This window comes from Limulus polyphemus, unplaced genomic scaffold (assembly GCF_000517525.1).
Source record: "Limulus polyphemus unplaced genomic scaffold, Limulus_polyphemus-2.1.2 Scaffold2637, whole genome shotgun sequence".
Classification (NCBI taxonomy): Eukaryota; Metazoa; Arthropoda; class Merostomata; order Xiphosura; family Limulidae; genus Limulus; species Limulus polyphemus.
In genome coordinates this window covers 86527-100224 of record NW_013668247.1, presented here as the reverse complement: position 1 = coordinate 100224, position 13698 = coordinate 86527, and the positions used below count along the sequence as shown (strand labels likewise).

Genomic DNA, 13698 nt, shown 5'->3' with positions numbered 1-13698 from the left:
ATTTACTACTGTAATACCATGAAACATTTTTCATCATGTTGATTATTAAATTAATATTTTACCATAAAATAAGCAACTGCTATAACTAATCTTGTCATTTGGATATGTTTTTTGAGAAATTAAAATATTCAGCTTTCGAAATGTAATAACATAATATCGTACAAAGGACGTCATCACAAGGTGAACTAACCTCGTTTCCATACCAACGTTATAAATTAATCAACCTTGTCTGAAAGACACACAGGACCGGTTTAAACTACGGATTTGGTGGGCACATGCGGATGAGAATGGGGACAGGATGACCAGTTCATGGTGAGTTAGCCTCCATGCATTAGGCTGAGGCAAATACAGGTAAAGTGCCTTACTCAAGGATTCAGTGACTTGGCAGAAGCCAGATTACGAATCGAAAACGCTAACCCTAGGCCATGCCGACTCCACTTCCACCCCTCCCTCACCTACTTATTCAAACTTTTTAGACAGTATGTGGTACTTGTCGCTCCCATCCGTACATACATACACCCACATTCACATCTCCCGGCAAAGAAAAAAAAGCCCCAATCACTAAATATTAAAAATTATAGTCCTACACAGGTTGAAACAGACATGCATGTATTTATACAGTAATGTAAACTGTATGTGAGGTACTTCTTACCTATTAGTATACAGTATGCGCTATAATTATTTTTTCGTGTACATTCTCATCCCACCCCCATGGTTATATTCCCGACTACCCAGTTTGAAAGCACTGATTAGATCACGAGTTATTTCTTCTTAGTGACTAAACGTTTATTGTAAAAAAACAAAAAAACAAATTGTAATTAAGTCGCAGAAAGAAGGAACTTGGCTGATGTATTTTTTTACTACAATGAATTTCTTTCAAGGGCTCTGTGGATAGCGTTCAGACGAATCTAATAGATGATGGAAACATTGATACTTCGCCACTAGATGGAGCCAGTCAGAGCCAGTCCAAATTATACATAGATTGCCTTACCCCGGAGGATGAGGGCACCTACACATGCGTGGCAGAGACCCCTTTCAGTCGAGTCAGCAGTGACACAGTAGTTGCAATGTCAAAGGAAGGAGTGGTTGTGAAGGAACCTCTCTGTTTCAAAGAAACGCTTATTGGTTAGTCCATGTTTTTTGTTTTGTTTTTTGTGTGAAAACTGAATTGATAAATACACACATCGTATACATGGTATAATTCATGCCTTAAAGACGTGAATGTGTCTGAAAATAACCCAACAAAACTTACAACTGTGATGCACGAAACTAAATGATCACTAAATTTTTAAATGGTTATGTCATAACACATGTCTGAAAATGTTAACAGAAGGACAGTGTTGTAATGTAATGCTTGGAGACGGCTTTAACGGGTAATGAAGAAAAACTTTAATATAAGTTTAACATAACAGCAAATGAAAACGTTTCGACAAGGTTCTGTGATCATCAAAACCTTGTTGAAACGTTGTACATTACCCATTCAAGCCGTCCCCAAGCATTATTAGTCTCAAAGTGGGTTCCTCGTCATCGAATTCGAAAGTGTTGTAATATCTTTATATTATTCCCATTCTTAGATGAAGAGGACTATCATGTAGCAAAGATTGCATTAATGATAATTTTCTCTATTTTTCCCCCAAATTGTATAAGTACCAAATATTTAAAAACAAATATGTTTTTATATAAGTACATGATAGTCAAAACATAAAATATATGCAAAAAGATCCTTTTAGTGTGAAGTATATGGGCAAACATTTTAGAAATTTAAAGATTTTAGCTTAACCGCCAAAACGTTAAAAGAAAAGCATGCCGTGGAGCCTTGGAAACGAACCACATAGGTTACTGCCATTATGTCTCTCTTTTTTGTGTGTGTGAAATGGAAGACTGTACTTAGAAAGTAAGATTTTAAAAGTACTCATCCTGCATGCAAGAAAGTAAACAAATTATTATCAGAAGGTGTTTCTTAAATATATTACTATTTCTTAAATACCGTTTATTAAATACACGTTTAGAGCAAAGAGTTAATCGCACTTTGTAAGAAGGATCTGCATACACTACTGTAGTGTCACCGCAGATGTGAGAAGTGGTGCTACAGGCGACATGCTTATCACCTATAAGCATTCTTTATTCAGTACAGCTATGGATATAACATAATTACTGTGTTACTGATCTTTCCGAGGAAGGATATTTTTTTTATAGAGAGGGTGTTAAACTATCTAAATTAAAAGAACACAACGTTTCGAAGAAGAGAACCTTCAATGTTCTGGAAACTACAGTTCAATCCGGAGCAGCATTCTCAACAGCCAAGTGAAGGATATGGTTATGAATGACAGACCTCCGATTTCCATAAAAAAATAATAAAAAGTCATTGTGATGAAGTTGGGCATATCTCCTGATACCGTTAACAAGATAATGAACAAGGATAAAGTTTACAAGCTTCCAGCTACCTCTCGAAATCAATGGCTGTTTTCGTAACTAAGAAATTGGAATCATAGCAACTTCATTTGACAGTGTATCTTTCAAACCACTGGCTGCAGCTTTTGGTCTGATTAAACACATCTTGGAAACCGACGTTTTTGTGTATCAGAGATTTTATGCAAAGTTTGTCAAGATGTGTGATCTAAGATTTGAACTCACTGTCCTTCGCAGAAGCTGTTACAATATAGATTATGGCGTCTGGAAATAGTACGTAATCATGGCCATTAAGCAGAGCACGATCGACAATAGAGGAAATACAGATCCAAGGGTAGCAGGGAACCAAGGACATCATTTTTACAAATTGAGACTAAACTTCAGTTAAATAAAAATGCAGTTACCGATATTATCAATCGAAGTATACAAGATGTTTTTGAAAGCAAGTTTACTATAGAAGAAAAAAAAATTGTTTTTAATTGTAATATCCTTCACCCTATGTGATTGGTTTTTAGCGTGTCGAAAATATGTAAATTTGTAAATACTACAATATTCTCAAATGTAACGGGTCTTCTTTTTGAAACAAACAAGACTTTTTAGCAGGTAGATATAAACAATTGTACGAGTTGTAATAGTTTGAAGTAATTCAACTGCTTCATGGAATATTGATGATCATTAGTTTGTTTGAAGTTAAGTTACACAGTGGATTATCTGTGCATTGGCCACCATATCGCTGTGCCACTGGAGGGAGTGATTATTAGTCATTTCACAATAATTTCATTCATGAAAACTTAATCATTTATTGTATTAAGCAATGAACTCAAAGACCGGAGGTAACTTGTGTTTTTAAAGCAGCTTTGAATTGTTGAACATTATTTTTCTAATCTTTAAATGCAGGTTTGCCAGCAAGGATTTACATGTGGACACGCTTTCGTTTCGAAAGACAAGGAAATGATGTTCAGTTGTTCTGTCGTAGTTCCGAACTACCAGAATCGTATGTGACGTGGTCAAGAGGTGAAGAAAATGCACAGCTAGAGAATGGCGAGAAGTATATGGTAAGTGTTTGTTAGTTGTGGAACAACGTCCAGAAACTGTATCAAGAAGAATCTGTTTGTTTTTTAATTCCGCGCAAAGCTATTCGAGGGGTATCTGCGCTAGCCACCCCAAATTTAGAAATAATAGGCTGGAGGGAAGGCAGCTAGTCGACACCATTAACTGCCAGCTCTTGGACTATATTATCCCATCTGGGTGGGTTTTAGGATATAGGACTTGGGAGGGTCATGTGCATTTTAGATGTCTGACCAGTTTTCTGCGGCGGGTTTCTGTGTATGCTGGATCAATGTTTATAGGCTTGTAACATATAGGTGTGTTAGGTGTTCGTCAGACATCTTCCTTCACATGTTGTTTATTCGTACAATTTTCACTGGTTCTTTGGTAATATCCCTTTACTTTGTTGCATTATTTTCACAGTGTATTAATATATCGACGATTATCCACAAATATTTTAGTATAAACCTTTTCCAGGCCATTTCCATGTATGGGGTACTATTAACTTGTACAATTTCGCTACTCTTCTCCTGTGTATGATTGCATATACTGTCATCTGCGCACTGTACAGTTGTACGTTGTGCACGTATACACACACACATAATCCTATTTTGACATAAGTACCCTTTTAAAATAGAGCTATGTCTGCATCAAAGAATCGGGTTGCCTAGTAGTACTATGTGGCCTTTTAAGCTTCTTATTAATAATATTTAGAGGAGAGAAGTAATATGACTAGATTTATCATGTGTGATGTAACTCTCTCAGTTGCTCATCAGTTCGTTTTTACCCGTGTTTTTCTTATAATATTTCAAAATTAAAATCTGACAAAGAGCATGTTATCTCAGGAGTCTGACGGGCAATAACCAAGGAGCCTCACCCGAAAATGTATCTAAAAAACACATAACCAGATTGCAAAAAATATTATATACTAACTAAATCTTACAGAGTTCCACGATCAACAAACATAGCATTGTTGCACAACTATTCGAACACACTGTTACTGTCAGACAGACTCTTAGATAACTCGCTTCTAATATTTACGTGCTGTTGCCACGTTAATTTGGAATCGAAGGTAATTGCTAAAATTTTTGCTGATGTTGTTACTTGGAAGAGAATCCCAACTAGATAACTCTGTGTTCTTTGAAAGCATGTGCTTTCTCTTTATTAGCGTTTGTCACTTTGGTGTTGTGTTTTAGTTGGGTTATTTTAATCGAGTAGTGGGTTTGTTTAATTTGGTTAGAGGGAAGGTATCTAGCACAGGTAACTCCAAAAACAAATAACGTAAGGTCTTATTTTTCGTGTTTATTTTAAATTTTATTTCAATTCCTGTTTAACCAAATATCCAATCAGTGATAAATAGATTCATAAGTGTCTCTGTATCTTCCTTTTTTATTTTTATCATTGTGGTGAGATCACATTTGGTACTGGAATTGTTAAACCTGGAAGGCGCCTTACGCGATACCTGGACTAAACGGCTAGGTTAGTGACCCAAAGATTTAGCCGTAGCAGTCCTCACTCTAGAACTGCTGATCAGAGGGAAATCAACCAGTCAGCAACACCCGTCGCCTAGGTGGATATTCTTAACTATTAGAGTTCAAAGTGCGAATCATGTACAGCGACATGTAACGTCTCGAACATTGAACATATAGATCCGCAGTCTGGAACACTAATTACTAGGCCACGCACAGCTCAAAGGAGCGCGATCTCCCAGTGTTTCTTATCAAAATTTCAGAAATTCTGAAATGTTAGTGTCAATTAAATACATGGATATTTTATTTATATATTTATTGTGTAATGAGCTACAACACTGTAAATGCATTCGCAACATTATAATCTTATTCTTTTGAAAGTTGAGTAAGTTACTTACCTTTTCTTGTCAGATCAAGCGTCTTTCAAGGTTAATTTTATTAGGTAAACTAGTTACGATGTGTATATTTAGTTTAGCCTTTTTATCATTTCGTAGTGTCAATACGGTGTTGATTAGTTCACGCACTTGGAGCAGTGCTAAAACGAATTTAAGGATACGTTATGAGAATTTCTGTAAAAATATACCACACACATCTCGGACATCAACAATTCTGATTGGTGAAGGTAATGAATAGCTATGGTATATATCTACAAAAGATTTACATTAAAGTAATTAGAAATCACCAGGTTAACAACAATAATTATCTAAAGTGATATTTTAATGTTTTTTCCTTTCTTGCAATATTCTGTCAGATCTTGAACAATGGAGATTTAATCATTCGGGACATCAGCTGGGAAGACATGGGCATTTACACCTGCAATGCTCGTAATGCTTTCGGGTCAGATACAGCTTTGGCATTTCTTTATCCAGTAAAGGTAGGTCATCAGATGGAAAGCTTTATTTAAATACGTATAGTGTAGAACAGCGCGGAACATTCAACTAGTGCTCTAAATGTCAAAGAAACTTGTGTTTAAACGTTTCATCGAAAACGTCTGAAAGTTGTATAGCTAACGTGAGAGTTGATCTGTAGCCATATTGTGTTATTAGGACAATTAACGTGAAAGAAGATGATATCAGTATCATTAATTATGCTAGTTTTAAAATACACTAAAAGAATTGAAACGTATTACGAAATTGAATTGAAATCCCATCAAAATTATTTCTTTTCCAGTTTTCTAACTTCAGTTCAATTACTTGTGTGGTATTTTTTAAAGCAATCTTTTAAACTGATTATTTATTTTTGTCTTATTCTCTCTCTAAACGGATAGATCTAGTGGAAGAAATGAAAATTACCAGTGTTTTACGGAAACATTCGGGAAGTTTATACATTATGTGCATCTGGCGATCGTCTTGTGTCTTCGTTATTGTAAAAAAACATCGGGCACGGTATAAATGTTTTAAGGAAAACGTCACTTTTCCAAATGTTTCACTTTCTGTATATATTTCTTACAACCGTTCATTATGTTACTTAATATAACTGTTCGTTTCATAGAGAAAAGCATATAATTTGTATATTTTGATCAGTTATATCTTCCTGTATATTGCACTGAATATTCTTACATTTACTTTGTAAATATTTTTTTTTTATCTTATGTTTTATTTCCACCACCCATATTTAGGTTATTTGTATTTATTTCTATATGTATATATTGGAAAATATCACGTTCTGGTGTCTTATTGAAACGAAAGATTGCATTAAAGTTTGTATAAAGATGCCTTATGTGATGTAAGATTATTTTATTTCTATCAGAACTGTATTTCGGTCTAATTGAGACTTACCAAAATTAAATTAAGACAGTTTTGCATCAGAAGTTATTCTAGTTTTGAATAGTATGCTCTAAACTGAAAATTCATTCATACTGTTTTAAAAATAATGCCAAGTCCAGCCCACGTAACGATAACGAATTCATTTATCTTTTCGATAACGTTTGTTAAAGGCTAAGTTTACATATAGGCATAACTTCACAAGTAACGTTTCAATAAAAAGTTCGAAACTAATTTGACACCTAACATATAAAAATATTTACAGAATTTTCAACCAATAACAAAAATGCTGATTAACTCTTTGAGTAACTGAATAGACGCAATAACTCTCATTGTCTAAGACATTAACATATACTGAGCTGAATCACTCACTGAACATTTATTAATACACTAACTCACACAATCATTTTTATATTCTTTCTTGTTTTCTACTTACTACAAGAAACTTCTAGATTCTCGAGTTTCATGAAATTTCTAGATGACGTCATAACACACTCCCTCTAGGAAAAAACATCTAAATTAAGTATTAATAATATAGCTTACAACAATATAATTAAGATAAAATATATCATAAAAGAAAATAATATCACCATAAGAGTTCTATCAACTTATATAATGGATTTTCTTGTCTCCTCGAAAATATTTTAAGACTCGAGCCTCTTAATTTTATAAATAGCTACACTGAGCGGGAAAACGAAACACCTATTTATTTTGTGAACGTTTTATTTACAAATTATTGATATTTTGTTTAATAATCATTTTTCAAGTTTGAACCAGCCTCAGACTATTAAGCAGTGAATGGTTTTCGACGATAATGAGATACTTAATAATAATTACAATTTGCTTTTCTACAATGTGTTTTATTGTTCATATTTAATATTAATTGTAATATGATTTTAAAAACAAAGAATAATCTATATTTTTAATTTGGATTTCTAAAACAGATTTAAGAAACGTTTACCAATGTTTTGTTTATATTGAATTTGCGATATTAAAATCTGTATATTAATTGCATGTTTTTATTTCTATCAGAACTGTATTTCGGTCTAATTGATGTTCACAATGATGTAATGAAGGGATTACTAAAAACAAACCCTAATCATAGCGTAAAGATAAATAAACAAAACTTTTAAGATTGGGCGTGCTAATTGTAGAATTATGCAGAAATAATTTATAATTAGTTAATTATTTTCTTTCCTTATGCTCCTCACGAATACATTTAAAGTTAGTACTAGATTATCTAGCAGTTATGGTATATAAGTTATTATGCTGAAGACTTGGAATACTAGACGTAATTGGTGTTTTATAAAAAGGGTTAACAAAAGGCGACTAAAATCGTCAAAGATTAAACGGTCTACCGAATTAGAAGTTAAAATATTGACCTACTAAACTACAATTTAAAAGTGTTTCAACTTATAAAACACAAGGAATGGCTTAATACACCAAAATCCTAAAATAGCCATATTGAAGTTCGTTTAGAAGATAAAGCTACCTTGAAACAAATTTGGTTTGTATACTTTTGTGTGCAGTCTGAAAAAATAAAAAAAGACCTAAGTGATCGCGTGACTGTTCCTGCACTTGTGCTAAGACAATACTGAACATTTAGAACTCAACAACTCCACTGACTACATTGAGATGCTTCCGAGGAAACTGTTTTCCTCGAGAGATTGAAGAAAAACGTATTACAGAGATACCTATACAGTTCTTTTACTTTTGATGGAATTCCGAGGAAGAAAAAGACTGGACACAATGTTATAAAGACAGAGAAAGCACTTTTATTCACACAACCAAAATGAATGTATGTAGGACAAAAACAGCACCTTTACTGAGAGTCATTCCAATATAAATATAATGGATGATAATAAAACTTCAAGGTATCAACTGACCTGCCAGTGGAAAAGATTGATGGCCACTATCACTTAGTGCATTCTACTTTATAGTATTCTTTCCAATTAGAAAATGCACGTGGTAGCATGGGAAAATGACTCGGAGCAATAGGTAACTAAAGTGAGATGAATTTAGCTACATTCCTTGGCCAATATTCTACGTTTGATGCCTACATAAACGTGCAGAGATTTAGAAAAATTCATATGTTCTTAAATGTTCACTTTACTAAATAACGGAGATAGAAAACACACATCTATTATGCTTGAATACTAAAACTTCAAAGAAATATGCGTTGAAACTTCGTTTCTAGGCTTGTGCTTAAGCATAATAAAATGTCACGTTTAAAGCTTAAATATGATAGTTACTACCCCCAAAACTTTTGTTTATGCAATATGCAAAAGTCTAAACCATACAAATATTGATTATAAAAGTATATGTTTTAGTACTTAATTACAATTTCTAGACAAAGGGGATGTACCTATCTTGAACTAGACTAATTTTGCTTTTTGAAACCTTTTAAGGTACTGATCAGATATTCTTTCTTGACTTTGCTTACAGTATGTAAAAGTTAGCACCTTCTGGCCACCATGTTAACATGAGACCTGGTAATGCTAAGACCATAGAGAATTATCCACAGGTGTCTCAGGTTATGATTATGGTTTCCAGATTACGATAACACTTATCTCACTCTCCTCTAGTATATATATTTACAAGAAAAAAAATCTACAGTTCTAATTCGGAACAAGTGAAATCTGGTTGAAGTACTGGGGCAATTTAGCTCCATATGTTACTTTCTGAAGCAGGATTCAATCAAGGTGACTATCTACTGTTTCACGGAAAAGCTGTTTTGTATCCTACATTTTTTATGATTGTCACATGAAACAGATATATCTCAAATACTTGTGATTCAGTTTTCGATTTGTCAAGAGGGTAGTTTTAGTATCTTCAGAGATTTGTTTCTATCTTGAAGGAGCAACACTTGCTGTGGAAGTCTTGATCACGCTTTTTCTTAATGGTCATCCTGCTGGTTGTGTGTGTGTAATTTACTTTAGTAACTAGAAAAGCAATTTTAAGTTCCTTTTAAAGTAAAGTTTATTTTAACATTTGTTATTAAAACAATAGTAAGTTGGCCCGGCATGGCCAAGTGGTTAAGGCACTCGACTCGCAATCTGAGGATCGCGGGTTCGAATCCCTGTCACACCAAACATGCTCGCCCTTTCAGCCGTAGGGGCGTTATAATGTGAAGGTCAATCCCACTATTCGTTGGTAAAAGAGTAGCCCAAGAGTTAGCGGTGGGTGGTGATGACTAGCTGTCTTCCCTCGAGTCTTACACTGCTAAATTAGGGACGGCTAGCGCAGATAGCCCTAGTGTAGCTTTGCGAGAAATAAAAAAACAAACAATAGTAAGGCTTTGTACAAGATGGTCAGTATGAGTAATTCATGCGTCTACCTTGTCTTTTCTGTTAAAATGTGATTTTTTTGTATATTTTCACACCCAATATTCTTTCTTTTCATTTTACTGGAACCAAATCACTACACACGTCTTTCTGAATACTAGATCTATGGATATATTATAGTTGTGCTATCAGGTGATAATTACTTAGTTCATTACGCATTATGCCCCCCAGTGGCACAGCGGTATGTCTGGGGACTTACAAGCGTAGTGTTTGTTTGTTTTGTAATTAAGCACAAAGCTACACAATGGGCTATCTGTGCTCTGCCCACCACGAGTATCGAAACCCGGATTCTAGCGATTATACATATCATAAGGGAGACTGGGGATCACTTGTGTAGCTGTAAACCTTCCCAAAGAAAAAGCAGGCTGCTGAAGCTAGAAGGCAACTGGAAGATCAACACATCACTCTGCTGATCAGAGTAAAAAACTATGTTTTTGTACTAGTGCTTGATTCTCTTGGTTTCAGGAGGAGCTGGTACGTATCATGACACTGGCATCTCAGCCAAGTAGTTTTAAGAATGGTGAATATCCAAGTTATGGAAATAAATGACGAAGAATACTTCATTTCCTTCACTAATGTCGACGATGTTACCGGTTCTACTCTGTCAGAAGTCATTCTTGAAGAGCTTATAATAGGTAGTATCATTGGAAGATTGTTGAGGTCAAGTATATCATAACGCCGCAAATACGATGATGGGCATTCAAGTTTGTTGAAATTAAACAAAACGATATTTTTCGTTTCTTGTCACTGTCTTTTGTTGAAACCTGTGCTTTGATACAAAATTATTGCAACTGGTAAAAACTTCTTTCGATTTTTTTCAAAAAATGTATACATCTACTAGGTGATATGCTATTTGGAATCCTTTGTTAGTAACTTTTTCAAAATCTCTTTCTGACACTAAACAGGAGTGTAAAATTAAAAGTATAAAAGAAGTGAGATACTAACCGAAAGGTACATTGGTAACATTAAAGAAAAATGCAATTTATAGTACAGCCTTTTCTGAAGCAGGACCATTAGCAGATTACATATATTTCTAATTGGTTTAGTAATTTATGATGTGCCTACATCTAATCAGCAAGCAAATCCACAGCTTAACTCTGACAATTGATATTATTAGTAATTTAATTAATGTGATTGGCAACCTTTCTTCAAAAGAAATAAAATGGTGCCAGGACAATCACTAAAGAACTTGTATTATGTCGTCAAGAAATTAATGTCGCGTTTTGGAACACTTTTATTACCCCCCCCCCAAAAAAAACGTACATCACGTATAATGTTGTTGTTGTTTGTGATTAAGCACAAAGCTACACTAAGGGCTATCTGTGCTCTGCCCACCACGGGTTTCGAAACCCGGTTTCTAGCAGTATAAGTCCGCGGACATACCGCTGTGCCACTGGGGGACATCACGTATAATAGTTAAACGAACCGCTAAACGTCACATTAGTGTAGCCTATATAATGCGTTGGAAACGATGATCGTGGGAGAATTCGTGAGGCACCCAAACACCTTTATGGAGTTTTCCCATATTCTTTAGATGTTTACGTGTTGTTTCATGAGAGACGTGCAATTTCAGAGCCATTTCACGAGTTGTTGCCTTGGGTTAGATTGAACAAGCGTTTTCAGAGCATCAATATCAATTACAACATGTTGGCCCCTGCAATCACAGGTTTTAAGGATAAAGTCATCTGAACGAAATTTGCTGAACCATCGTTGACACTTATGAACGTTCAAAACATTTCCATAAACTTCTTTGTGGCTACAGAGGCGTTGTTTCCCTTTTTGTATTCAAAAAACATTACATGCCGAATGTGTGTCTCGTCGTGCGTGTATCATCACTATAAGAGATTAGAGTATACTAAACTTTATAGATAGATCTCTGCATTAACAAATCGCTGTGGATTGAGGAGTTTGAAATGAATTACTTCTTTGATGACCCACCAAATGCAAAGCATCACTTTCTGCGGATGAAGTCCAGGTTTTGGGGTCGAAAGTGTTTTGTTTTGTTTTTTGTCTAGGACTAAGCCATTGTTTTTGGCGTTTAATATTCGCATAGAGAATCCATTTTTTCATCACCAGTAACAATTCTGTCCAAAAATGATTCACACTCATTACTCGCCAGAAGAGACGAAGCAACGTTCACAGTCAGCAACTGGAACGTTTAAATCAAGCCCTTCATCAGAAACGTCCTTCACTCGTCAATCGGAAAAGTGTTCTTCTTCTCCACGACAATGCGCGTTTGATTATGGAGTTGGGTTGGGAAGTTCTACCCCACCCACCATATCGTACAGATAATGCACCATCAGATCAACATCTTTTTCGTTCCCTACAACACCATATTCGTGGAAAAACGTAGGCAAATGTGGAAGGTGTTAAAGAGGACATCGACATGTTTTTTGCTTCAAAGCCAAGTGATTTCTTTTATCAGGGCATTAACAACCTGATTGTAAAATGGAAAAGCATCATCGATAAGAATGTGTACCGTTAGTATAATTCAATGTGACAACTAACCCTTTAAATAAGTCAGTAGTGGGGAAGGTTCCGGATTCGATCTTTCTCACTGGAGACACAAAAACTGTTTTACCACGACTTTAGCGGACATACTGGGTCATAGTTCAAATAGACAAATATTTTGTTCATACCAGAAACAAAGTACGATAGGATGATGTATTTTGTGTATTTCAAGGTGATTTACATATCAGTGGTCAAGTCCATAATGTTCCATAGTGATTAAACACTTGCCCAAGATATGTACCCTTTAATATCGTACTTACATTATGTGTGTGCGCGTGTACATCTTTTACTAAAACCTCACTCTCTAGGTCCATCTAGGAAACAGAAGCAAATTTGAAACTGTCGAAAATAAAATAAAAATGAGTAAAATAATGTGTAGTTCAAAATAAAGTATTTTGGAATGAAAGTCGAAAATAAGTTCACGCTATAATAGTTTGTTTTTTTAATTAAGCACAAAGCTACACAATGGGCTATCTGTGCTCTGCCCTCCACGGGTATCGAAACCCGGATTCTAGCGTTGTAACTCCGCAGACATACCGCTGTGCCACTGGGGGCCACTATAATAGTAAATTTTCTATTTGTTAGCGTTCTTTCTGTGCGAGGCCCGTCCCACCAAACATGCTCGCCACTTTCAGTCGTGGGGGCGTATTAATGTGACAGTCAATCCCACTATTCGTTGGTAAAAGAGTAGCCCAAGAGTTGGTGGTGGGTGGTGATGACTAGCTGCTTTCCCTCTAGTCTTACACTGTTAAATTAGGGACGGCTAGCGCAGATAGCCCTCGAGTAACTTTGCGCGAAATTCATAACAAACCATAACAAACTTTCTGTACGAAAGCTTACTTTACTACTACTAAGGTTTTCTTTGGGTCATAATCATTCATAGAATATCGCCCTCTGAAGTTTATTTATTTGTTATTTAATTAATTTGAAACGTGGAATGAAACGTTTATTCGAAGTTTGTTTTCCCCCTACAGTAACAAAGCAAAAAATTAGTATTTCTTATTTTTTAATACATTAATGAAATACACTGAGTGGTCACAAGTAAATAGACACCTAATTTTTCGTCATTTAACTGAGTTATGCTAACTAATTTGTGTTCACAGAGCACTATATAAATGAAAATGGTCCTCACACTAATTACCTTGTGTTACAACA

The 13698-nt window shown here is 35.0% G+C and overlaps 1 protein-coding gene across 1 annotated transcript; it reads left to right on the top strand.

Moving 5' to 3' along the window:
• Positions 1-885: 885 nt before the first annotated feature.
• Positions 886-6735, top strand: LOC111087788 (zwei Ig domain protein zig-2-like). Its single transcript, XM_022395703.1, has 4 exons — positions 886-1125; positions 3307-3464; positions 5677-5799; positions 6193-6735. The coding sequence occupies exons 1-4, from the start codon at positions 1068-1070 to the stop codon at positions 6196-6198; spliced, it is 345 nt and encodes a 114-aa protein (XP_022251411.1). The 5' UTR covers positions 886-1067; the 3' UTR covers positions 6199-6735.
• Positions 6736-13698: the final 6963 nt, after the last annotated feature.

What these genes read in the sequence shown, in the direction of transcription:
- LOC111087788 (XM_022395703.1), top strand. Translation starts at nt 1,068, where the DNA reads ATGTCAAAGGAAGGAGTGGTTGTGAAGGAACCTCTCTGTTTCAAAGAA. An exon ending in TTTCAAAGAAACGCTTATTG is followed by an intron (nt 1,126 to 3,306) that starts GTTAGTCCATGT and finishes CTTTAAATGCAG; the next exon opens with GTTTGCCAGCAAGGATTTAC. An exon ending in AGAATGGCGAGAAGTATATG is followed by an intron (nt 3,465 to 5,676) that starts GTAAGTGTTTGT and finishes ATATTCTGTCAG; the next exon opens with ATCTTGAACAATGGAGATTT.